The following is a 25,130-nucleotide window of genomic DNA, read 5'->3' on the forward strand; positions in this document are numbered from 1 at the left end:
GTATATTAAAACACTAATAAATTATTATTGCAATTTTATTTGAAATTATGCATACACCCTCGTTCTTGATCATGAAACTTGTTGAGAAATCTTGTAGGTCATTCAATTTGTGATCCATCATGTGAGCTGAAAATTCAGGTTTAAATCCGACTTTGAATTCCTCCTGCTACAATGAGAGTTTCCCCTGTGATGTAGCTGGCGTCTTCGGACAAGAGGAAAGCTGCCGGTCCTGCAATTTCCTCTACACGTCCCATTCTTTTAATTGGCATATCATGTTGCAAGCAAATTTTATATTCCGGCGTTGTAGCTATCTATATAAGTTTATGAACGTACGTTAATTTATTAGGCAGTAAACAACAACAAAAACAACAACACACATAGCCATTTGTCCCATTACTGGGGTTGGCTTCTCACACACAAATTTTTGGCTTTGATTTTTAATGACCGGCTGCCGACCTGACGTCAACCTCAGAGAGGCATTTTTGTTGCATTGTGACTTGTGTTAGGAATATTCCTCATTCATAAGTTTTTATCACAAGCAACGGTGCAGAGCAGTCAATATCAGTTCAAGAGTTGCCTCTCGCTGTAATATTGCACTGGTGGGAACGAGTGGGGGCATTCCTGACCGAATGAGATCTTTTTTCATATCTGCATTACAGCCAATCGAACACCACCGAGCCTCGAACCCGCCGACCCTCCCAGGGACAGAGCAAACGGACACTGGGACCGTCTGCTTTGCCACTGCTCTACTGGGCCGACTAATAGGCCTATCTACTAGGCAGTAAACGAGCTAATTTTATTCATACCTTGGTCATAAATTTAGTATCGATAGGTCCAGGTGCAATGCAGTTAACTCGAATATTGTCAGAAGCAAGAGCACTGGCAAATCCTTTTGTTAGTACCGATAGACAGATTTTTGATGCTCCATAAGATGAAAGTTGCTTAAATAAAAATTCCAAATTAATAATTATTATTTTCTCTTTACTAGCGTTGTGGGCGATAAAATTTAATTATTATAAAAAAATTCAAAAAACTCACATGAACATTTTTATAAGCGACAATAGTTGATAGGAAAATAATACCTCCTCCCCCACGAAGTTTCATAAAAGGAATAACTTCTTTTGCAATGAGAAAAGAACATTTAACATTCAAGTCGAAGATTTTACTAAAAGCAGCTTCAGAGCAATCATTTATGGACCCATAGTGAGGATTAACACCAGCACAGGATACAAGAATATCAATTCCTCCGTAATGTTTTACAGCTTCCTCAAGAAGGTTTCTCCTTTCTTCTGCATTTGCAACATGACACTGAACACCAATTGCATCGATTCCTTCCTTTCTAAGTAGCTCCACGGCATTATTGACTTTATCTATGTTTCTCGAACTCACAACCACTTTGGCTTTTTCCAAACCAAGCCTTCGAGCGATTGCTAATCCGATCCTATAATAGCAAAATTATTAGTTGTGATAAATACATATAAAACAGCTACAAAAAAAAACCAACCCTTCACTTGCTGCCGTTAGAACAGCCACTTTTCCCACAAAACGTTCACTTTTATGCGCCATTAAAATTATTTGTAAATTTCTTTTACATCACTGATCGTCCACCTTAGAAATAGAATAATGAATTTCAACTTCGCGATGCTTGCTTTTATATAGCGCATCCAGTGCATCTTAAGGAGAATCTTGTTGACTTGAACCGATAAAAAAAACATCCACTTATCGTAATTGGTTTTAATCTATTATCTAAGGTACCTATATAAGCACATGTTCTCACTATGTGTCTATTCAATTGAGTCGTGTGAGACTGATTTGAAAAGGTCGAGACAGCGAAGAGCAATGAAAATTAAAAGCTAAATTATAATACCATGTTGTCTGTCTATTACTATGCGTCCTACACAATAGAGAATATACCAGGTACCCCAATGCGTTACATTCGTTACAATTTAATTTATTAAATTAATGCGCGTTAAACATTAACACTGAATAGGTAATTTTATTTAACAAGAAAATGATGAGCAAGTTTGAATAAGAAATGACTAATTAACATATTTCCGGTATGGAATTTGACCGTATGGAAATAAACAGAAATTCGCAGCTCTAATTCAAACTAGACTTTATTTACTTTAATTTAGGCCTATTTTATAAAAATAGAAAATATGTAGGTAAAAAGTGGAGTAGTGTATTAGCCTGTTTCAAGGTCTGATCTGTTTTCTAATACTTACATAAATAACAAACTAAGAGTAAAGTAAACCGTTCGATAAGTAGGAGAGGTACCTACTGTATAAAAAAAATTATGGGATGTGCAAGCAATTTTACTGATATGAGTTTGTATCAATGTCTTCATTTAAGTTTCAAATTATATGTATATGTAGGAATACAAATCAAAGCTGTTTTTCTCAAGCAATTTATTAAAATATTTCCTTTTAAAGAGAGTTATTCACGATCTGAGGAGTTAGTCCCCAAGGAGGTAACCAAATTTAATTTTTAAATTATCATAGGGCATTGTCAAAGACTCAAGAAAAACGTGGTCATTTCCCGGAAAAGCGCTGGGAAATATACGAATTTTCACATTTTATGTCAAATCGGGTGAAAACTTGTTTTGATTTTTTTCTTAATTTCTATTTATTCTAGAAAATTCCTTTTTGTGTCATATCAAAGCTATTTAATGGCCTAACAATATATATTTAAACCATTTTCCTACGGTGGAAAACTCGCGAGATTTTCCGGCATTGAACTTTACTTTTGCTTCCCATTTCTCCAATATTGTACGTGACCAATTTTAAAATATCTCATTTTGTAGCATTTTTAATTATCTTTCATTTGATATAGCACTTGCAGGGGAAATCCGCTGGGAAAACTCGCTACAGAATGATTTTCCAAAGTTAAGCACGTTTTCGCATTGGAAAAAAAGAGATGGACAATTTTTTCTATAGGGGAATTCTTAGAACATTCTGGAAACATCAAAGAGGTGAAATCTGACACATAGAAGGGTGAATGTTTTGGAGAAAATTTTTCCCATTTTCCCTACTTTATCCAGCTTAATAAAATCTAAATCGTAAAGTTTATTTAGCTTTTCATCGATCTTTAAAAAGTTTTTTTTAGATCTTATTAATTCTGTGTAGGGGAGACCGGGGTTAAAAAAGTCACTTAAGGGTTTAGAAAAAGTTCAAAAAATCATATTTCCCAAATAGATAAAGCGAAATGTATAGCTCATTTTTTTTAGGAAATTTACTGCTCTACAACTCTTTCTCAGATCATTTTGTTCTATCTAGCTAGGAAATATGATATTTTAAGGTTTTTCCAAACCCTTAAGTGACTTTATTAGCCCCACCCTCCCCTATTCTATTGATCACTGGTATTAAGTCGTTTATAATTATTGTTACAATAAATCTTCCCTTAGTTTCAAATTATAAAAGTACAAAGTAAGAAGCTATTGTTGTCTGAGAATTTATTAAAACACAGCCCTACATATTAGATGTCAACTTGTTTAACGATCCAATACCCCGATACATTGTAATTTAAACAGAAATTGATAAATCAATTTAATACAACCTTGCACTGATACCACGCTTTCCTATGAATACAGTAAAATGAATAAGGCGAAAATCAATGATTTGGAGCTTCAATGAAAGATTAATTTTAACTTCTTATTGGTCAATTTATTCTACAATTTTCTTTTGAGCTCAACATAGTTTTTTTTTCATTGCTAACAAATTATAAATGAAATATCAAGTAATAAAACTCAAAAATACTTATCACCACGTAATAAATTTTTTTTACCCACTTTTACAATTTCCGTATAAACAAATCAAATAAAAAACTCCTTCACCTTCCCTTTTGGTAAAAAAAAAAAACTAATTTCAAACAGTCAAAAATCGTTTTTCTGGAATTTCTCAGTTCGAATGAGGTAGATTTACAGACGGCTATGCATCCCACCAGCTGCCACAATGTTTTCCCCTGTAATGTAGCTGGAATCATCAGATGCCAGGAAAGCTACAACCCCAGAGATCTCATGTGGTTGTCCAATACTGGCAAAAGAAATAAATCTGTTAGGAATTTGGATAATAAAATTTCAATGAGAAAAGTTATATTTTACCGTCTGAGGAGTGTTTGATTTTCCGCAACTTCTTTGGAGTTTGGATCTTGGATTAACTGGAAGAAAATTCAGAGAAAATTGTATATTTTCCATGGAGTTTCTGAAGATTTTCATAAAGCCTTACCGGTTGTGAGAATTTCGTCTCAATAACTCCGGGAGCTACGCAATTAACACGAATACCCTCGGCAGCACCATCAATTGCAGCAGCTTTGGTCAGGCCAAAAAGGGCAGTCTTGGACACCGAATACGCCGCAAGGAGTTGCATGGGATTGAAGCCAGCAATTGAGGATACATAGATGATGGATCCACCACCTCTCTTCCGCATGTACGGGACAACTTCCTTCGTCAGCAGGAATGAGCATTTGACGTTTATCTCAAAGATTTTCTCCCATGCAGCTTCGGAGCATTCAAAGAGTGTTGCCATCTCCGGATTAGCTGCAGCATTGGAGACGAGAATGTCAATTCCCCCAAAACGCTTCTCGGCCTCGGCAAAGAGGTTCTTCCGGTCTTCGGCATTCCCAACGTGACACTTTACACCAAACACCTGGAGGTCTTTAGCCTTCAGCTGTGCCACGGCTTTTTCCACATTTGGGCTCTTTCTGCTGCTCACGACAACCTTTGCCCCCTCCTGGGCAAGTCTTTCCGCAATTGCAAACCCGATTCTGTGAAAATCAAAATTTGCCATGTCACAATCAATGGGAATTTTCCTCCTCAACTCTCTTATCTTTGGTGCGATATTTACCCATCACTGGATGCTGTGACCACTGCCACCTTCCCAGTTAGACGTTTTCCATAGAATAATTGGCTCATCGTTCCAAATCCCGCAGATAAACGAGACGATAGAAGTTTTGGGGCAGCAAATTCTAAGCGGGTACACAGAACTCTGAACCTGCGGAGAGAATAATCTCAAGTGGTGGAGCTTATCGCGAAAAGGTACTCACTTGATACTCACATACTCTCGTGGTACAATTGGAGAGAATCTCGCGACACTCTCTGAGTATTTTTTATCGGAAAAAAAAGCAATTAAAAATTCACGCGCGAGATGTTTTTGTTGAAATGTCGCATCAACGTTAGTGTGTCCCACATGTATAAACTTCCAGCGAAGGTGTGACGTCACATCAACATTAGTGTATCCCATATTTTACACTAGCGAATGAAAAATCGTGCGAGAGAGAAAGCCTTATTGAAACTTCGCGCCATCTCGCTCATACTTTGTGCTTTTCGCGATTTTCTCGCATTTTCCGGGATTTTTTAGTCTTAGGAGGCGACGCCGCATCAAAATGCAATCATAAAAAGAAAAAATCAAACTTTCCTGAAAAAAAAATTTCCCATTAGTGTAAAAGGAAAAAAAAATTAAATAGAAAAAGCAGCAGTCTCTCTCGCTTACACTTCGTCTACACAACCAGCACATATTGTATGAGCATGAAAATATCACAGAACATGCTGACTTTGCCATCGATATGCACGAATTCCGCGAAAACAGTCGAAAACAGTCGAAGTTTGACAGCTACGGGAGAGAGAAAAAATTCCGCGAGGAGGAAAAAAAAAGTTATTCTCGCGATTATCGCGAAATATCAATTGATTGTGGTCACTTCTGCGTGTAAAAGCTGACAAAATGTTCAATCAAGTGAATTGTCTATCAATCACAAGTGGCAGTGAATAGGGGCGCAGTGCGGAAGTGCCTGGAAGAGTGAATTCATCAAGGCGCCCCCGTTGTTTATTGGAAATCCAGAGAGGTACAAATTGTGATGCAATTTTCCATTCAATTTTCCCCCATTTGATTGCTTTGTTGCTCGCGGACGGCTGCTGTGGGCGCTCCACGGTGTGTCCAGAGGCTTTTCCGCTGTGTAACTGCCGATGTGGCTCAATGGGGATTTTCTTATCGGCGAGCCATAAAACACAGAGTCAGCCCAAGAAAGTTCTCTCGCGATTTCCATTCATTGGCAAAATTAATTGAAGATTTATTGGGATTATTGGTCCCTTGGCTAGGAAGAGAGTGTCTGAAAGTATGAGAAGATTGCCAGCAAAAAGAACGCGGAAGACACGAAGTGAGAAAGTAAAAAATGAAGGCGGATGACGTCGCGATAAAGTCACGATGGATGCGAGAGATTTGTCGGTCGTGGTGCTTCTGTGATGACGGAGGAACACGTTGACTGGCATCCTCTGCCTGCACGTCTCATCCAGCTCCCAGCCTCTTCAGTAGCATCCCAGGCAAAATTTTCGCGATGACTCAACCGCGTATTTCAGGTTTTTGGGCAGAATTTCCAGCAGCAATCTTCTTTATGCTCAAAAGCTGTGTGAATTTATGGGCTCTCAATTCCCTCATCACCACCTCGCACACACATAGCCCGGGAGATTGCCGTATGCTAGGAGGAGGCACCATGGAGTGCAAATTGTGAAACAACCGAAATAATTAATTCATTTGCAAAGTCAGCGACAGAAAAATGTCACGTAGAATTATTTGTTCTTATTTTTTTTTTTGCTCTTTGCTCGTGTCTTAATCTTCATTATTCAGTCAGTGCTGAGAATCAACATTACATTTCGTGATAATTTCCCTCGAATTTATTGTCTCGCGCTCCATAATGAATGAGATGATTCTCCAACAAACCCAGAGACTATTGTCTCCTCCTGTTTGGAAAATCCTCCCTCCATTTATTGAGTGGTACCACAGCACAGTAGCATCAATTCGCATTTGAGTCTCTACGGAGACGGAAGTACAAAAGCGCGCGCTGCTTGCTAAAGGGGGCTTTCTTGCCCACTTCAATAACTCTTTTTCTGTTGTTCCTTCTTCATCACCGAGGGGTTTTTAGTGTGTCAGTGTGCTTTTTTTACTCAATGGAATTTAATTTTTCTCTACACACCATTGAAGTAGGAAGTTTTATCTGGAAAAATCATCACGGACGTGTTGGGGAATTTCTTCCATATAAGATAAGGTATTTTTATCACAATTATTTTCTTTTTTTGGAAAGACGTCAATGGGTGAAATATTAAGAAAGAAAAAAAACAAGGTGGTACACGTGCTAATGAGGAAACTCTTTCTTCTTTTGAACAATACCTATCATCCAGTGCAAAATTTTAACTCAAGAAAAAATTATTCAGTGTTTTTTTTTTAATTATATTACTGGGAATTTAAAATAAAATCAATTATTTCTTAAATAGTACTAAATATTATTTTAAAGATAAAAAGAAATTTCTTATTTGTTGCAATAAAATTGCAGAAAAGATTTTCTTATTGGTTTTTTTTTTCAAAACAATAAACCAACTAGACGAATCCAATTAGAAATGCAAGAAGATATTAATAAGTCTTTAATTTTTTTCTGCTTGTTTTGTTTTTCTTATTGTGATTTAAAACCAGTTGGATTTCTCAACAGGAGGTTAATGGTAGATTTACAGACATTTATTAGTCTAGATTCTTATGTTTTATTATACAATCGTCTGTCATACGATTAAATAATAAAATGTCCTTATAAAACAATTACCTTCTTAAGGCTTATTAAAATCTACTTAAAGTATTTTCGCATTAGAACTCAAACCTTTTTGCCAATTAAATCGCTACTTGTTTAAGTAATTTAAGTTAATTTAAACTCTTGTTTAAATTAACTTAAATAATCCTAAGTTCTTTTGATTGGTTAGTAAACTCGATGATTTGAATTATGATTTAGCTCTAAAATTATTTCTAGTAAAGGGGGTAGATTTTGATACAAATCTATTCTTTTTTTTTGCAATACGTCAGTTATAAAATTTTTGGTATTCCGGGAAAAATCTTAAAGGATTTTGATAATTTTGTTTTTACCTTAAATCGTATTTTTGAAGGAAAATTACTTTTCCAGGTTTCTTCAGAGATATTTCTGACTATTTTCTTGAAGAACAAATTCTTTGTTTTTCTTTTCAAGAACGACAATAGAACGATTTTAGAACACTCAATTTTAGACTTTTAAAAAATAAATTTAAAAAATAATATTTTTTAATTAATAAAAGAATTTTAAAAGGTTTTAATTAAATTAAAAACATTAGGTTTCGCAGTAATGCTTCTCTTTTGATTTGAATAAATTAAATAAAATTGTTAAAATTCCTTAAAAGGTTCGTTTTCTATTTCAGTTAAAAACGTTTTCAATAACAAGTTAAATAATTTTCTTATAGCCTAATTTTCTAATACTTCGTCTAGAAATTCTTCAGAACGACAAAAAAAAACTTTTTAAAAACTGCTTTAAAAACAATTTTAATTTGATAAAAATTTTCTAATACCTCAATCTTTTTTTATTTAGTTCAAAGCTTCTAGGGATTAAACATTATATGAGTCTCTGGTACCCATACCTATAGAAAAAGTCCTAAGACTCTGAATAAAGCAAATTCGCCTATTTTTGTGTTTATCCATAAACAAGTTCCCAAAAAATGAGTATTTTTTCTCGTATTTGCCTTTTGATATCACATTTGAATATGCGTCTTCGGCATCACAAATTAACGTCTCAAGAATAAATTCTTTACTCTTGATAATCGCATGACTTCTTTGTTGGTTTCCTGACTTATCAGTTGGAGTTTTCTGTTTAGTTTTTTTTTTATTTTGGTCATAAGTCGAGGAAAATCATCGTTATCTTCAAGACAAAGATTTCTTATTCCGTAAGAGTAAGATCTGTGTAGGGTTCTTTCAAGACTCTTCCTACAACTTTGTATTGAGTTGTGATTTATGGTAAATAATGGAGATTTGCGATTAGCCCCTTGGCATTCAATGGATGTTTTATTAAAATGCATGATTAATTTGTTCATGGATCATTTTTTTTGCTTCTTCTCACTTTCAGGGAATCTCTGGAAGTTTTGACGAGTGAAGCGGAAGAAATTTGCAGACGCACAGGCCATGATTCAAGGCTATGGGCCAGTGACTCAAGCTCTCCTGGGCACACTGCTTACATGGGGACTTACAGCTGCTGGTGCGGGTATGGTGATCTTCCTGCGGGGCAATCAGGTGTGACAACAAATCATGAAGATCAAATGTTTTGACCTCAATTGCTTATAAGCAATTTATGTAGTTTTTTTTTGTGTGTGTTGCGAATTTCTCATTGAATTGCGTTTGAGACATTGATGATTTTGCTGCTATTGGGGGGAATTTTTAAAGGAGAGAGAGAGAGAGATGAAATGAACAGAAGCGCAAAAACGACAATCTTCAATACTTTATTACTTATGTGGTTTGTTCATGTGAAGGTCTCCACAGAGGGAGAAAAATGTGCTTCATACAGAAAGTAAAAGAAGAAAAAAAAACGAAGCAATGGAAAAGCTCCATTCAAATATAGAACAATTAAGAATGACTCTCTACGTCTCATTTTGTTGTATATAGTAAATCATGTGGATGATTTTTTGCGCCCCTCGTGTGGATTTGATAAAAGCAAAACCACTGTGCAAATACTGCCGTGGAATCGGGTGTAAATATTATCCAATGTATTTACAGAGAAAATCACTCGATGTCAGCCTGGGCTTTGCAGCTGGTGTAATGATTGCTGCATCATTTTGGTCCCTCCTTGCACCTGCCATTGAGCTAGCGGAGGCATCAGGAACGTACGGGGATAATGGGCAATTTGCCTTCATTCCCGTAGCTGCTGGTTTCTTGCTTGGGTCAATATTCGTCTATGGGACTGATAAAATCATATCATACTTGGGTATCAATAGCACGTCAATGATGATAGGTGAGCCTAAATGTGAAGAAAAAAAAATCACGTCATACGGTATTCCCTCCAACACAATTAGCCACACTTTGCCATGACAGTGGACAAGCATTTGATTTCATGTTTTATCAATAAATAATTATTGATGTCTAATGCCGGTGGTCGTTTGTTGTCTTTTCAGCATTAACACACTCGAGCAAAGATAAAGCTGAAATTGCTCTTGATGACACACAGAGCAATCAAGATTTCGCCAGAGGACAATATGGTGAATATTCTGTTTTTATTCATTTTGCATTCTTTTAACACAAAAATCATTCTGCATGCATTTTCTTTCATATTGCGTCATTGGAATTGCCCCAAATTTGTGCCTTACCCCAATACAAATTTCTTTCTCTTGTAGCAGCTTTCTGTAATATATTACTTTTAGTAAGCAAAACATAAGCGGAATGTTTTGCATATTCATGCAAAACTAACTGTCGTTGGACTTTGCGTGTGATTTCTTCCAAGTATTTTCATCTTCAATATTTAATTTGCATGTTTGAAGATGGGAAGTATTGCATTATGTCTTGCTAGAAGCTGTCACTGAGGCCTGGGTTCACATTATAATGACAAGTTCACAACACGAAAACGAAAACATACAAAAATTACTAAAATACGTATCGGAACAATGGTTGGAGAACACGAAATTGCAGACAAACATGTGGATTGTGGAACATAAATGGACAACGCCAGAGAACTAACAACGTAGTGGAAGCTAAGAACGGACAACTGAACAAGGCAACATCTAAAAAACCAAACATATTTACTGACAAAAATATTAAAAGACAACGCGAACAACACAACGTTTAAATTAAGACAAAGAGAAATGGGAATTCCTGCTAACAAATGGAAAAGTATTTACATAGATTTGGACGACAAAATTGACAAGATATTGAAACAATACGAAGATGAAAAACAAATTGAAACATGTAGAAAGGCGCTCAGAGGTTGTCAAGAGTAACTTTTAATTTAAAGGGTTTCTTTTTTACCGCCTTTTTCTCATAGTTTTTTTTCCCAGCTCTTGTGAATGTCTCGTCTCCTTAAAGTTTCTGAATAAACATTAATTCTTTATTACTAAAAGAAAATTTTGAAACAGTTTTTCTTCAAGAAATTAAATAAATGGGAAAGAAACTTAATTTTATCGTCAAAAAAATTGAATTTCCACATTATTTCCTCACGTGAGATTCACATATTCAAAAGAAAATCTCATACAATTAACAATTTTATAATAATTAAAAAAAATGTAAAAAAAAAAGAAGTCTTTCAATTCAAGGTGACAGACTGCAGAAAGAAACTAAAATGAAGAATAAAAAAAAACATTAAAAGTGCTTGAAGCAACAATTTCCGCGTCTAAATTAAATCTCATTTAATTCACAAAACACGTTCTTATCCTACTTACTTTTTTTGGAGTTGGTTATGCAAAATTTAATAAATTCACAACACAAAGCTTTCAAAGAATGCAAAATTATTATATTTTTTATCACCGTGGGAAGAAATGGCTCAAGTCTATGAAAGAAAAAATAAATTATTCCCTTTCAGTGAGAAACATCAATGAGCACTCCACAGCGATTGGAATGGATAGCTTTTCGGATTGCATTAGCGTACAGCACAGCTCATCGTCGCGTCGGAGGCGAAAAGTCAGCGTGGAGAAGGATCCACACACCACGTATTCAGCTGAGGCAGCTGAGCGTGATCCCCACAGTGCCATTTCACAATGGAAGCGAATTATGCTCCTTGTTGTGGCAATTACGGTGCACAACATTCCCGAGGGTTTGGCTGTTGGTGTGAGTTTTGGGGCAATTGGGACCACGGAGTCGGCAACATTTGAGGCGGCACGAAATCTCGCCATTGGCATTGGGATTCAGAATTTCCCGGAAGGGCTGGCGGTTAGCCTACCGCTGCATGCCACGGGATTTAGTATGTGGAAGAGTTTCTGGTATGGACAACTATCGGGGATGGTTGAGCCGATTTTTGGGATTTTGGGAGCTGTTGCTGTGACAATTGCATCGGCAGTGCTGCCCTATGCTCTGTCCTTTGCCGCTGGTGCCATGATCTACATTGTGGCTGATGATATTCTGCCAGAAGCACATGCAAGGTAAGGTGTTTGAGATTTGTCCTTTACTTACTCTACTTTTATTAACCCTTTCGCGTTCTCCGTGCTTTCAGAGGACATTTCTCAGTCAAAACGTGTTCAAGAACGCGAAGAAGTTAAAAAGAAAAACAAATAAATTTCTTCTCAATTTCAATAAAAAATTTTGTAAAATTATTTTGAAAACTTTCAGTGGCAATGGACTTCTTGCAACTTGGGGCACAATCTTTGGTTTTCTGGTCATGATGTGTCTGGATGTTGGACTAGGATGAACAGATGTTGACGACGCAGAAAGAGGCAAGTGCGGAAAATTAAAAATTTTCACAACTTGTGATTTTTTTTAGATATTTTTCACATTAGTTTATTTTAAGGAGAACTCTTTTTTTAAGAAAGAAAAAAAAACCTTCCTTTATTCTCCGTGTTAGAAACATTTTAGTGCTTTACACAACACCTGACGAGTGTCAGGTGGATTATTTTTTAAAAATATATTGTTATATAAGGATTTTATCAACTCAGTGGAACTCAAACTTTACAGTGAGAAAGTTATTTTTTTTTAATCCACCGTTTTATTTTTATTTTATTTTAATTGCAATTAAGGAATAATTTGTATGCAGCGTGTGTACTTTAAAGAACAAGAAAAATCTGTTTTATTTAGTGGAATTTATTTTTGCGTGACAGAGATTAAATTACTTAACCAGTCAAATTAAAAGAAGAAAGGGAATATATTTTGGGGTAAAAAAAAATGCACACAGAATGATTTTTTTTAAAAAGTACATTTTAAATAGTATTACATCGCATGAAAGAGAGATGATTGTTAGATGAAAAGAATTTTGTAAAAATTAAAAGAAACATCTACTCGATAAGTTTTTATTGTTGAGAACAATAAAAGCACTATTTTAGAGTAAAAAAAATCTCTGCAGAATTTATTTTGAACGCGCAAACTTGCCTAATTTCTGGCAGATTTTGCTCAACATGTGGCATTGCCCTTGAAAATTCCGCCCACCTAAACAGGTGGATAGAGTGTGGAAGTGGAGGTAGAATCTGTGAATGGAATTCTTCACGTACGCGAACACACATTAACCCCACCACTAATCGCACTTTCGAGTACTCAACAGAAAGCAAATATTTAGCTTCTACAAGTGGCCCCAAAATATTGCATTTCCAGTGAGTGCAAAAGTCAATGACCCCCCCACAATGCGTCTATTGCGTAACTTAATAGAAGAGCTCTGCTACATTATTTGGGAAGCCGAGCCCATGGAAAGCGCTCAAATACAGCAGCATTTTTGGGTTTCTCTATGGCCCCATTTCGTGACGCTACTAATTAGACACTTTTCCACGACTCTCATGTTTTTTTGACACTCTCAAGAGGAATTGCTTTCGAATTATTCATGAATTTAGGCGTTTATTTTGTGTGAGAACTTATGGGGAATGTGTTAAAATATTTTGTTTAGAGAGGAATTTCTTATTTCTGGCAGCAATTTGATTGATTTCCTCCAAAGGTAGGTTCCTTAATACAAGGACTTCGTTCTTGCGCTGTTTTGTAGGAAAATTTATCCATCTACAATTTCTCTCTACGAGACTTTTCTCTATCTCGATGGAAAATTGGTGAATTTTCATATTTTCCAAAACCATGCAGTGGGAATTTATCAAATATTTTACTATACTGTAAAACGGGGTAATTTTGAGATAAAGATATTCTGAATTTTTGCGACAATTGATAATTTTTTTATTATCTAATGAGAATTAGATTTTATCATTTGCGTGGAAAGAAAAATTTTAAAATTGATCTTTGAATTTATTTCAATAAAAAATAATTGAGAAAATCAATGCAAAAGGAGCTTATTCATTTTTAGAACCCTAAATCATCAAAGGTTTCTAAATATTTTTTTTAAGATTCATAAAACACTCAAGAAAAAACGAAAATACTTTTAATATTCCCCTGGAGATGATAATACACAAAAGTATTACAGCAAAAAGAGGAAACCACGCCTCTATTGAATCTAATTTTATGCTCATTAAGCATATGCTTAAAGGGCTTAAATGCTTCAATTGATCCTTTTTTTTGTAATATTCATAGTTGTGTGAATTTTTCTACAATAGCTTATTTTCTTGTTGTAAAAAGAGAAAATGTGCTGCACTGCATATAAGGCGGATGTTCAAGAAAATTTTTTACCTGTTGATGAAGAAATCCAGAGAACAGGATTGATAAAATGAAAAAAAAAGCAAAGAAAAAACAATATTCTCACCAAGATAATAAATATATAATTTGAAACTAATCATTAATGAAGCAATAATGCATATGCTTTAGGCACAAAAACATAAAATTAGGAACAATTGGGCGTGGCTTATGAATTTTTTGGGAAATATTTCTATAAGTTTTCCATTTATAATTTGATTCAGATATAAAAAAAATCTGCATGCTTTTCTTGCTATTTGATTTGTTTCTTTTTCTTTTCTCTGCTCAAGTCAAACGAAGTAAAAATGAATAAATTCCTTTGACCTATATGTATCTTTTTTTAAGGATTTTTTTTGTAAGGTCTCGAGGTCATTCGATTAATATTTAATGATTTTATAATATTTTATTAATCAATGCTTAAAAACGACCATGGCCGTACAAGGGTGGGAACCACTGAAATATGTTGTCCAATACATCATTATAAATTCCTATGAGAATTTTATTTGTTTTTCGTAAACCTACGCAACAGTGAGACAAAATGAAATTAAAGTTTTATTATTTAAAAGGATTTTAAGGAATTGAAGTTCAAAGTTTTTTTTATAAAGGAAATATTTTAAATTATAAATTTATTAAATTTAAATCCACAATTAAGGATAATTCCTCTACTTTCTTTCACCTTTAGATTCAACATTTATGTATGCCTAAGAGTTATATTAACTGTTTAAATTTATTTCAGAATTCTGAACTTATCTAATCTAATATTAAATAATGTTATATCTTGATGTTCCTAATGCATCGTGTCACGCTCTAATATTTTTTGTCTCATGTCCTGTTGCTTCCATTACACGTTTTTAATGAACTTTCACCTTACCTTTCTCTAAAATTCTCATTAAGGGCTTTTCCCACTGAAAATACGGCAATTACAGGAAATTTCTCTGAATCAATAAATCAAATTTGAATGGAGAATTTTTATTTTTAATTTTTCAGTGAATTTATATTTTCAGTAGATAATATTTTAACTATTGCTCACAGAATCAATAAAATTAGTGTGTGTGTGGGGTGAATATTAATTTATTATTTAATAAGTTAAATTCCTTTCTGCTCCTCAAGTACCCACTTTGGAATGAAATTCAAGAAGAAGAAAGAAGAAAATTATTTTAACTGAGAAATATTTGTTTGAATAAACTGGGAGGTTTTTTATTTGTCTTTCAATGAGGGTTTTGTATTGATTTTCTAAGAACCATAGAAACGCTATAATTCTCCATAACACTTGAAGTGGCCCATTGCTAAAATACGCAGTGCTATTTAATGTTAATAAATCAATCATAAAAAAATGAGAGATGTGGGGCAAAAAAAAAGGTGAGCGTCACAGAAATTCATAAGTACGACCTTGAAGACCACGGGAGAATGAGTTTTGGTTGAATTTTCTGCGTGTTGTGCGGGGAATGTTCTTCTAAATCACTGCTAATGACTCCCAAAAATTATTGTTAGAGTGAGAGATGCTTAATGCGATGACTTGCACGTTGTGGAGATTTTTAATTCTCTGTTGAATTTCTCACCTTATGGTGCTTCTTGGATGCCAACTAATCGGACACTTTCTGTCCAAAGCCATTCGGCCATTTCATCATCTCTACCAATTCTGTAGGGTGTTGCCTCCCGACAATCACTGAAATTAGGATTTTTTTTTAGTTAGGAAAAGTTAGAGTTAGTTTTGTTTAGGGGGCTCACCTGAAGTATTTTCCTGAGACTTTCTCCAAATCTGGGTCTACAGCTAGCATAATTGATGTCTGTGCCCCCATTTGAGGGCTACGGTAGAAGAGGGCAAAGGGTTGCATGATGCAGGCAAGAACACGATCATTGCGTCTCAGTGAGCTCTTCACAATACCCGGATGGAGGCAATTGACTGTTACTCCACTACCCTTGAGTCGTCGTGCTAGCACCCTCGTGAAGAGCATATTGGCCAATTTACTCTGACAATAAGCTGCGTATTTATTGTAGGACTTCTCACTGTTTAGATCGTACTTCTTAATCCGTCCAAGGGCATACAGATCACTGGAAACCACAACAATTCGACTAGGAGCGGAATTTTTGAGTATGTCCAAGAGGAGATTAGTCAGGAGGAAGTGCCCAAGGTGATTCACTCCAATTTGCATTTCAAAACCATCTTTTGTCCTCTCAAGTGGTCCATAGAAGCCAGCATTGTTCACAAGGACATCCAAATGATGCTCCTGTACTTTGAATTTATCCACAAAGTTCCTGATGGATTCCATGGAAGCCAAGTCGAGTTCCAACGTGAAGACATTCACATTGTTGGACTTCTCAACAATTTCTTGTCGTGCAGATTCAGCCCTCTGAGGATTTCGGCATGCCAAGTAGACTTTGGCGCCTCTCTTGGCCAAATCCAGGGCTGTTTCTTTGCCAATCCCCACATTTGCACCTGTTACAATCACAACTTTCCCATCCATTCGTACATCGTTCTTTGTGAACTTCCGCCCTTGCAGGTACTTCCTAAAAAAAATAATTTTCCCTTCACAAACTGAGAAAAAAAGATTTGAGAAAAGAATTTCCTTTTCACCTGAGAAGTAAAAGAAGGAGGATCACTGAAACAATCACTGCCACAGCTATTCCAACACCTTTCCACACATCATTATTCCCATCCATTTCTTCGATTTTTATTAATTTTTTGTCTTGAATCTGCGTCCACGCAAGAAGTTGGTGTGCCGCGGGCACGAGTTCACCACAGACTGCTGGTCATTGGAGAGGCAATGTGGGAATAGAGTCCCGCCATCGCAATCGATTCATTGGACCGCGAAAAATCATTACATCAAATTTTCGTGTACAAGCAAAGGTAGGTAGCTATGTAATTAACTAAAACTAGCATAGTTCCCGAACTTTTATGTTCTTTTCGTACCTTTATATATAGCTCAGAATATATAGAAATATTTTTGTTATATATCAGATCTTAACGTATCATACAGGTGTATCAAATACTATTTATAGTGGCTTTATTTAATGAAAAAAAAATTCTCCATGCTTGACTTCTTAAAGAAAATCAAAAGCAAACATTGCACGGAGAAATTACGGTGTGACTGTTAATTTATGGGGAAAGAAGAGTAAATACAGCTACACCTACACCTAATTACTATCTACAAAAGAAAAAAAATTACTGACAATGGAAAAATCAATATTTTATGACAAATAAATTACTTCTTTTGAACAATCTTCAAGAAATGTTTTGATTAATTTTATCTATATGAAAATATCTTTTTTTGGGAATGCATTAGAAGTAGAACATACGGTGAGAACTATGCTCTATGCTGGCGTCAAGAATCAGGTTTTCTCAATTCACGTGTCATCACTAATAAATTTTTAATTTTCTTCGTTTCCTACATTCGTGAAATATCTATTAAAAACAACGGGATGTTAGCAGTTTATTTATTTTATCTGCAATTTTGGGTACAATTTTCTTTCATCTATATAATAAATAAAGGATTTCGTATCTGTACAGCTAGGGGAACTTGGGGTAAAATAGTGAAGTTTTGGGAGATAATTTTTCCTGAGTTCTGTGGAAATATTTGAGTTTCCCCATAACAACTATCTTAAAGCAAATTTTCCGGTCTACAACTTTGTCTCACAAGATTATATTCTATCTAAACGGGAAAATGCTTTTTCAGGCCATTTTCCAAACTTTCACCATTTTGCCCCAACCCTGGGGTAAAATGGTGAATTGCGGTTTTTAGTTCCTTAATCTTAATTTAATGAAATTATTTTAGCAGGCCATGTACGCGACTCAATTTTTGTATGGAATTCTTTGGTACGAAAGGTACGAAATGAAGTTGGACTGCGCTTTTTTAATGACAGCATCAATCTTAAATCCGTTTGTACCATTAAATTCTACAACTAATAACCTATAAAATGACAGATTCTCAGCGTGCGATCAGTATTCTAAATGTCAAAAAATTAGATTTTTATTACCAAAGGCGAAAAATTCCCATACAAAAAGTGAGCCATTTTTGCTCTTCAACTTCATAAAAAAGGTGGACCGTGTACAGGGCCTGTATTTTAGCAAAGGCACTAAAATATCTATTGACAATGAGAGATTTATGTAACAATTAAACTTTTTTTAATTACAAAAATACAAAAAAAATATATAATAAAAACGTTAAATTTAAGAAATTGCCTTTTTGGCGAGTTTGGCGATATCGAAAATTAACTTTTTAAATTTTTCCGTTGGCCTTACGTTCATTCAAACATCCCAAAATGATCGTCACACGAAATTTACGAGACGCGCGGGCAATTTGGGACAGTTTAATGTAAAAAAAATCGCTGGAGGGGACAAAACACGCGTATCTGGCATTTGTTGTATTTTCCCGGCAAAATCGGCTCTTTTGCGTAAATTCCGTGCTGTGCACCTGTTCTGTGGATCATGAAGGGTGTGGTGGTGTTCCTCATTCTGCTGGCGGTGCGCCTCCTTTCTGTGTTTTTCGTGAAAACCTCCTACGTCCCGGACGAGTTCTGGCAGAGCTTGGAGGTTGCCCATCGGATTGTTTATGGGTACGTTAGGGGCCATCCGGGGGGTATTTTGCCGTCCGGATGCAGTTTGTTGCCCCCATTGAATTGCTTTTTGGGGGATTACGCAATACCATCTGCGGAGGAATGTCATTTTGGGTGTTTTTTTCTTGTCCTCAACACAGATATGGCTACTTAACGTGGGAGTGGACTCAAGGAATCCGCAGCTATGTACATCCCATCATCTTTGCGGGCATTTACAAGGTGCTTTCAATCTTCGGGGTGGACTGTGTATTTGCACTGACACTCCTGCCGCGGATTCTGCAGGCATTCATCACGGCGTACGCTGACTGGAGATTCTTCAAGTGGTGCAATCAATCCAAGTGGTCCCTCTTTGTTGTCATCACGTCGTGGTTCCTGTTCTACACTGGCTCTCGTACCATTGTCAACACCGTAGAAGCTTCCCTGACCACAATTGCACTGAGCTTCTTCCCCTGGCACGGTGAGAGTGTTCGTTTCCTGTGGTACGTTGCACTGTTGGCCTTTATCCGTCCAACTTCGGCTGTCCCGTGGATTCCCCTGTGCCTTCATCACATCCGACACTCGCGCATCCCCTTCCTGCCGCTCATCTTCAAGCACTACCTCCCAATTGGAGTTGTTGTGGGTGCTCTTGGTACGGGAATTGACTACCTCGGGCATGGATCACTCATCTTCACCCCATTGCGCTTCTTTAAGCTCAATGTCCTGCAGAATATTGGCTCATTCTACGGATCTCAGCCGTGGTATTGGTACTTTGTGACTGGACTACCTCTTGTCCTTGGCATTGGCACCCTGCCCTTTTTACTATCCGTTGCGGATACATTCAAAAATCTCTCTACTGCCGGATCTCGTCGGAAGATCCTTCTCATTTCCATTGCAACCACCTTGGCTGTCTTTAGCGCCATCCCACACAAGGAGTTCCGTTTCATCCTTCCCATCTTGCCAATGTGCCTCTACCTCATTGCTGACTCACTAAGTCGATGGAGTCGTAAAGCCAGTAGGTAAGTTTCCCTTATACGCGAGAGAGCTCTAATTGCACCCAATTTCCCCGAATGACCCTCATTTTCATTCCACACAGTACCCTCATTTGGACCGTTGTTGTTGCCCTTCTTGTTGGCAACGCCCTTCCTGCTGGCTATTTAGGTCTCTACCATCAGAAGGGAACAACCGAAGTTATGCCTGTTCTTGCTAAAATTGCCCGGGAGTACAAAACAGCCGATGGGGAACGTGCAAACATCCTCTTCCTCATGCCATGCCACTCTACACCCCTCTACAGTCACATTCACGCCAATGTGACTCTGCGTTTCCTAACGTGCGAACCCAACTTGACAGACGATCCGAATTACGAAGAGGAAGCTGAGACTTTCTACCGCAATCCCAGCTCATGGCTGGATTCTCACGTACCCGCTTATCCTCTAAGTGAAATGCCATCACATGTGGTGCTCTTTGACTCACTAAAACCCCAAATTGGGACCTTCCTCAGTAACTACCATGAGGTTCAATCAATTCATCATGCCCACTACGTGAGTATCTAACCAAAATATTTGCTTATTTTTATCTTTTATCTTTGTTTGATTATCTTCCTTATTTTTTTTTAATTCTTCTGTATTATTATCAACATAATCAGGCGCATTTTATTTCATTTATTTAGCTATTTTTGCTTTGACTGATAAAATAATCATTAGGGGCGTAGTCAGAAGAAAAAAAAATTCAATTTAGAGCACATAAAAAATTATTAAAAAAAAAAACGTTTAAGAAGTCAAAGTTTTATAAAGTTTGAGATTGTTAAACCCTATATATTAACCCTTTCGCGTCCATGTGAAACATAGAAACATTGACAACATATCTCAGTTGAAACATCATTCTTGCCCTCTTGTGTGTGAATTTACTGCACTTCTATCTTGAGAAAAAAAAACATTAAATTCAATAAAATTCGAGAAAATAAAATGTTTCACGTTTGAGTCTACGTATGACCCAAAGATGGCGAAAGGGTTAATATCAACGCATAACTAAACACGTATTTGATGTTTCTCTAACGTTAAAGGTTGATGTTTCTTTTCAAATGTTTGATTCTTTTTTTTATCAATTGCCAATTTGGCATTTCTCTTCTAATGGGTGACTTTATTGTCACCTATTTATTGTCAAACATTTGACATTTCTCTTATAGCGTAAGATGTTCCAAGCGGGCTGTTTAGATGTCAAAATGACGTCCTGCGCTGATAATTAAAAAAAAAATAGAACAAGAAAATGTTTTAAATAGTCGATATTTCTCTTCAAATGTTTGATTCTTTTTTAACGTTTGACATTTGTCTTTTGAACGTTTGACGTTTTCTAAGTACATACGGATTTCTTTTCAAATGTTTGACGTCTCTTTTGTAACGTTTGATATTTCTTTTTAAATATTTGGTATTTTTCGAACGGAAGACTTTATTATCATTTGACATTTCTTTTGTAGCGTAAGACGTTTCAAATGTTTGATTTTTTATTAACGTTTGAAACTAGTTTTTTGACCGTTTGGGGTTTCTTTTCAATGTTCCTTTCTAATTTTTGACATTTCTCTTCTTACGAATGATTTTATTAACATTTGACATTTGCCTTATAGCGTAAGATGTTTCAAATAGTTGATATTCCTCTTTAAATGTTAAATTCTTTTTTAACGTTTGACATTTGTCTTTTGAACGTTTCATGTATCAAAATATGACATTTCTTTCGTAATGTTTGACGTTTCTCTTCAATGTTTGATATTTCTCAACTAAAGTTTGACATTTGAATAAATTGAAAATCCTCTTTTTTATTATTTTTAATGCATTTCGGCTTGGAAATAATTTCTTTTTATCATATGAAACGAGATGCTGAAGTTTCTGAATATTTTTGCTGTGTTTATACACTCTCCCTGGCTACGTTCCTGTAAATAATATAAATAACCACTTTTACTCAACTCAGAAGTTTTTCTTAGCAAATTTCCGGATTTTTTTTAAAAGGAAAAAGTTTCTCAAACACTTTAAATTAAATTAATGAATTTTCCCAATTTTGCTTCGTTGCAGTTACTAACTGATCGCATAGGGAAAAATGTCCTTGTGTACGAGAGAAATGACCAAAAGACTGGAAGTACCCAACAGACGAGTCAACAGGCTAAGAAGAAGCCCAAAAAGGAAATTCCCAGCGAGGAGAACATCGATGCTCGCGATGGGGAATTGTAAAGTAACAAAAGGTACAAAAGAAATCAGACAAAAAATCATTTTAGATAAAAAAAATGTTTTCTAAAAAATTAAGATAAAAAGTGCAAATCAGGGACAATACTTTGGTAAAAAAAAAAACTTTTAGAAGCAATTTTTAGAGAGATTAAATAAACAAATTAATTAAGTAATAATTAAAAAAAAGGAGAAAAATTGAAAGAAAAACAATAAAGTCATAATTATGATTATCCTCTGAAGGAAGAAAAAAAAATGCCTCCGAGCGCATTTTAAAAGATTTGTGTGCATTACTTTGTCCATTTATTTCCCATGTTTTTTTTTTAATTCATTTTCTTTTTGCATTAAATAGAGATTAATTTATACTTTTGCGTTTATCCAACAAATTTTTTTTCACCACAGTTTTTTAAAATATTCTTTTTTTGTTTATTTTTTTTTAGATTCACATTGTCTTAAATATTAAACGTCATTTTTTTAATAATATACTTTTTAAGCCAGAGATGAGCGTGTGTAGATTTTTTTATGCAAAATAATTATTTAGAAAAAAAAATAAACTTATGACAACATTTAAGATGGACAAATTTTTGAAGTTTTTTTTATTTCGTAAATTGATGATTTTCATTTAAAATTTGTTTTCTCTAAATTTATTAACATAAATCATTAATCTTCTAAAAAGACATGATTTAGCGGAATTCTTTCTTTGAATTAATTGTGCAATTTTTTCTATTTTATAAGAGAGTTTAAAACACTAACTTTTTTTTTACTTTCTTAACTTCAAAATTTGTCTCCTTTTTTTAGCATTTTGTTATTAAACTGCTTTTGAGGGGATTTAAAGCGATAGATCTTCATCTCTGATCTACTTAAAGGACTTAAAGTGAAAATAAAAAAAAATCTTGAAGCGTGTTCATAAAACAAATAGATAGATTAAGGTTTCTTGACATTTTTTTTCTTTTGTAATTTTCAAACATGATTTCATGTCGACAACGAGTTGCAAAATATTATTAATTTTTGTTAAAAATCCCTTGAAAAACAAAAACAAATAAATTGGACTTTTAAATAAATTCCTCTTTTTTTTATTCTTTCACTTCTGGCAAATTTTTAAGAGCTAATTTTTCATTTAAAAATATATATTAATTTTATAGAAAAAAAATATCTAGGTGAAGAATGAGCGCAGCATCTCATTCAGGAAAAAGCAGGGAGGGGGCTCTTTTTTAATCTCTAGAATCTCATTCCTAATTTTTTTTTTTCATTCTCTTTACCATTTTAAACAAAAATTCTCTACTCCAGGAGGGAAGGACGATTCTTTTTTGCTTAAAAATAATCCTTTGAGAGACAACCATTTTCGAGGGTTAGGGTTCAAGGGGGGTTAATAAATTGAATTTAAAAGGAGGACAATCGTCTGTATTCTATGCATTTTATAACCCTTTTCACACAAAAGTAAAGTTAAAAAAAATAAAAACAAAAATTTCAAATTGAGAGTCTTCTCTGCATAAAGATTTTTCAGGAAAATTAAATTTTATTTGGGGAATTAAAGAGTTTTTTTTATTGTGTGTGTGGTTGTATTTACTCACAATGTTGCTCCTCTTCCCTCCCGTGTCCCTCCCGCAGCTGTGATTAAAATTTTTTAGGTGTAAAGGTGCGTCCAGCCGATGGTGATCAGCAGCAAATAGACGCAGCACTTAAGATTTAGGTATCACTTGAGGCAACGCTCAAAGTAGGTGTCCCCAATGTAATTCCCTCGCATCGCCTTGGCCACATTGTGCTCAAATAGCCGTCGATTCGTCTGTAGAATCTCAGCTGCTTCCTTGTTGAGCGGATCCTCTGGATTGGGTTCCTGCAGCGGACAGAGGAAATTATTTTTTTTATTTTTTAGTTTTTGTGTAATTTTTAGTTCTAATTTTAGTTCGTGAGGCTCAATTCTTGTTAAAAGAATTCTTTTTGTGCTAAAAATTATTTTATTTAAAACGTTAGAAAAGAAATGTCAAAAAAATTTCCTTCAAGAAAAGAAATTTCAAAAATTTCTTTCAAAAAATGTCAATAATTTCTTTCAAGAAATGTCAAAAATTTCTTTCAAGAAATGTCAAAATTTCCTTAATGCCAAAAATAAGAAATGTCAAACCTAGAGAGATTATTGCAAAGAAACTTTGGAAAAAACGTTCAAATAAATGGAAAATATTAGAAAAAAAAACGATGAAAGTTAGAAAAGAAATGTTAAACATTGTAAGAGCATTAAACATTAAAATCCAATTAATCAAATCGGCTTAATCCTATGATTTTTTATAGTCCAGGAAATCCATGAAATAAACATAGATCCTGAATTTCATTAGTTTTCTTAACCAGAGAAATCTCTGCATTTTTTTTACTTATCTGTCCAAGTATCCTTAAGTTTAAAATTTAATTAAGACAAGGTCATGCATAATTAGAGTTTCTCTTTAATTGGAGCGTCCTTACGCTTAATATTAGCTCTCATTTGAAGGGAAAACAGTGGTTTTGAATGGAATGTGCGATGACAACTTACCAGGAAAAGGTACTGCAACCCGTACACGATGGAATTGATTGTGAGAACAGGTTTCCAATCCTCGCGAAGGATATTCAGGCAGACATTTCCCTGCAAATTCAAGAGAAAGAGGGGAAATTGACACTGATGGTGTTCACGAAAAAAAAAAGTGGGTCGAAAGTTGACGGACATACCTCGAGGTCAATGTTTGGATGGTACACTTGTGTCTCACATTTGACCTTTGGCGGTTCATGTGGGTAGTTGGGACCAACCTGAAATGCACCGAGAGTGAGCATTAGAACATCCCTGGGCAAGGAATTTCAAGATGTGTGCTGGATTTTACCTTAAAATTAAACACAAAGCAACCCCCTTTGTAGAAGCCCTCATCTGGGCAGATGACCAATTTGAAATTCAGCAAATCATCCGTGTCCGGGAATTCCGTGGTGCACGTTTTTGGCAGATTCAGTTCATTGATGTCTGCAGGAAGGCAAAAGGAAGGTTGATAAGGAAAATGCTTTGAATTTTGGGTTCCCATCCCCCCCCCCCCCTTCAAATGGTGGATTGGACAACAAACCTTTCTGAATTCTCAGGTGTGCTGCACTTTTCTTCTGTGTGCTAGACCTCGGTGTGGCCTCCCCATCCTTTTTCTGCTGCTTCAGCGAGAATAGCTTTATCATCTTACACGTGCGAGTCTCTTTTCACCTCCAAAACCAAAGCACTGCCTCACAATTTTGCTGGGAAATAATTGAGAAATTCGCAATCTTCTTGTCGATCTGTCACTTGTCGAGATTGCGCCGAAAATTTTTCCTTGCCAGCATTTTATTCTCATTACTCGAG

General features: G+C 35.3%; 6 protein-coding genes across 10 annotated transcripts in view; 2 read left to right on the forward strand and 4 right to left on the reverse strand.

Annotated features, from left to right (window-relative positions):
- Positions 1–19: 19 nt before the first annotated feature.
- On the reverse strand, positions 20–1,836 carry LOC129794145 (dehydrogenase/reductase SDR family member 4-like). The gene is made up of 4 exons (XM_055834782.1): positions 1,505–1,836; positions 1,039–1,441; positions 807–941; positions 20–311 (listed from the first exon to the last, which is right to left on the reverse strand). Exons 1-4 carry the CDS (start codon positions 1,564–1,566, stop codon positions 141–143), a joined length of 771 nt encoding a protein of 256 aa, XP_055690757.1. The 5' UTR covers positions 1,567–1,836; the 3' UTR covers positions 20–140.
- Positions 1,837–3,616: 1,780 nt separating this feature from the next.
- On the reverse strand, positions 3,617–5,180 carry LOC129794133 (dehydrogenase/reductase SDR family member 4-like). The gene is made up of 5 exons (XM_055834768.1): positions 5,052–5,180; positions 4,842–4,988; positions 4,224–4,761; positions 4,100–4,155; positions 3,617–4,031 (listed from the first exon to the last, which is right to left on the reverse strand). Coding segments are annotated over exons 1-5 (858 nt in total). The 5' UTR covers positions 5,054–5,180; the 3' UTR covers positions 3,617–3,916.
- A 355-nt stretch (positions 5,181–5,535) lies between these two features.
- LOC129794118 (zinc transporter ZIP11) lies at positions 5,536–15,269 on the forward strand. Of its 2 annotated transcripts, none has more exons than XM_055834749.1 (6): positions 5,536–5,835; positions 8,896–9,059; positions 9,540–9,774; positions 9,935–10,018; positions 11,332–11,887; positions 12,075–15,269. In XM_055834749.1, exons 2-6 carry the CDS (start codon positions 8,952–8,954, stop codon positions 12,151–12,153), a joined length of 1,062 nt encoding a protein of 353 aa, XP_055690724.1. In that variant the 5' UTR covers positions 5,536–5,835; positions 8,896–8,951; the 3' UTR covers positions 12,154–15,269. The 2 variants fall into 2 exon arrangements, with proteins under 2 accessions (XP_055690724.1, XP_055690723.1); XM_055834748.1 differs by lacking the exon at positions 5,536–5,835 and adding an exon at positions 6,770–7,032.
- On the reverse strand, positions 15,011–18,318 carry LOC129794126 (retinol dehydrogenase 11-like). The gene is made up of 4 exons (XM_055834760.1): positions 18,298–18,318; positions 16,633–16,804; positions 15,786–16,565; positions 15,011–15,723 (listed from the first exon to the last, which is right to left on the reverse strand). The coding sequence occupies exons 2-4, from the start codon at positions 16,716–16,718 to the stop codon at positions 15,618–15,620; spliced, it is 972 nt and encodes a 323-aa protein (XP_055690735.1). The 5' UTR covers positions 16,719–16,804; positions 18,298–18,318; the 3' UTR covers positions 15,011–15,617.
- Positions 18,319–18,353: 35 nt separating this feature from the next.
- Positions 18,354–25,130, forward strand: part of LOC129794093 (GPI mannosyltransferase 3) — a 1,193,052-nt gene continuing 1,186,275 nt past the window's right edge. Inside the window, exons 1-5 of one of the 4 annotated variants that reach the window (XM_055834703.1) lie at positions 18,361–18,611; positions 18,752–19,606; positions 19,684–20,128; positions 21,650–21,816; positions 22,595–22,857. In XM_055834703.1, the coding sequence (XP_055690678.1) occupies positions 18,484–18,611; positions 18,752–19,606; positions 19,684–20,128; positions 21,650–21,805 (1,584 nt within the window). In that variant the 5' untranslated portion in view covers positions 18,361–18,483 and the 3' untranslated portion in view covers positions 21,806–21,816; positions 22,595–22,857. Of the gene's footprint in view, positions 18,612–18,751; positions 19,607–19,683; positions 20,855–21,649; positions 22,858–25,130 lie in introns of those variants that run through there. The other 3 variants (XM_055834702.1, XR_008750995.1, XR_008750996.1) reach the window with 3 other exon arrangements.
- LOC129794166 (NEDD8-conjugating enzyme Ubc12) lies at positions 23,293–25,089 on the reverse strand. Its single transcript, XM_055834810.1, has 5 exons — positions 24,868–25,089; positions 24,637–24,770; positions 24,488–24,565; positions 24,315–24,404; positions 23,293–23,630 (listed from the first exon to the last, which is right to left on the reverse strand). Exons 1-5 carry the CDS (start codon positions 24,968–24,970, stop codon positions 23,490–23,492), a joined length of 546 nt encoding a protein of 181 aa, XP_055690785.1. The 5' UTR covers positions 24,971–25,089; the 3' UTR covers positions 23,293–23,489.

Source organism: Lutzomyia longipalpis, chromosome 3 (assembly GCF_024334085.1).
Source record: "Lutzomyia longipalpis isolate SR_M1_2022 chromosome 3, ASM2433408v1".
NCBI lineage: Eukaryota > Metazoa > Arthropoda > Insecta > Diptera > Psychodidae > Lutzomyia > Lutzomyia longipalpis.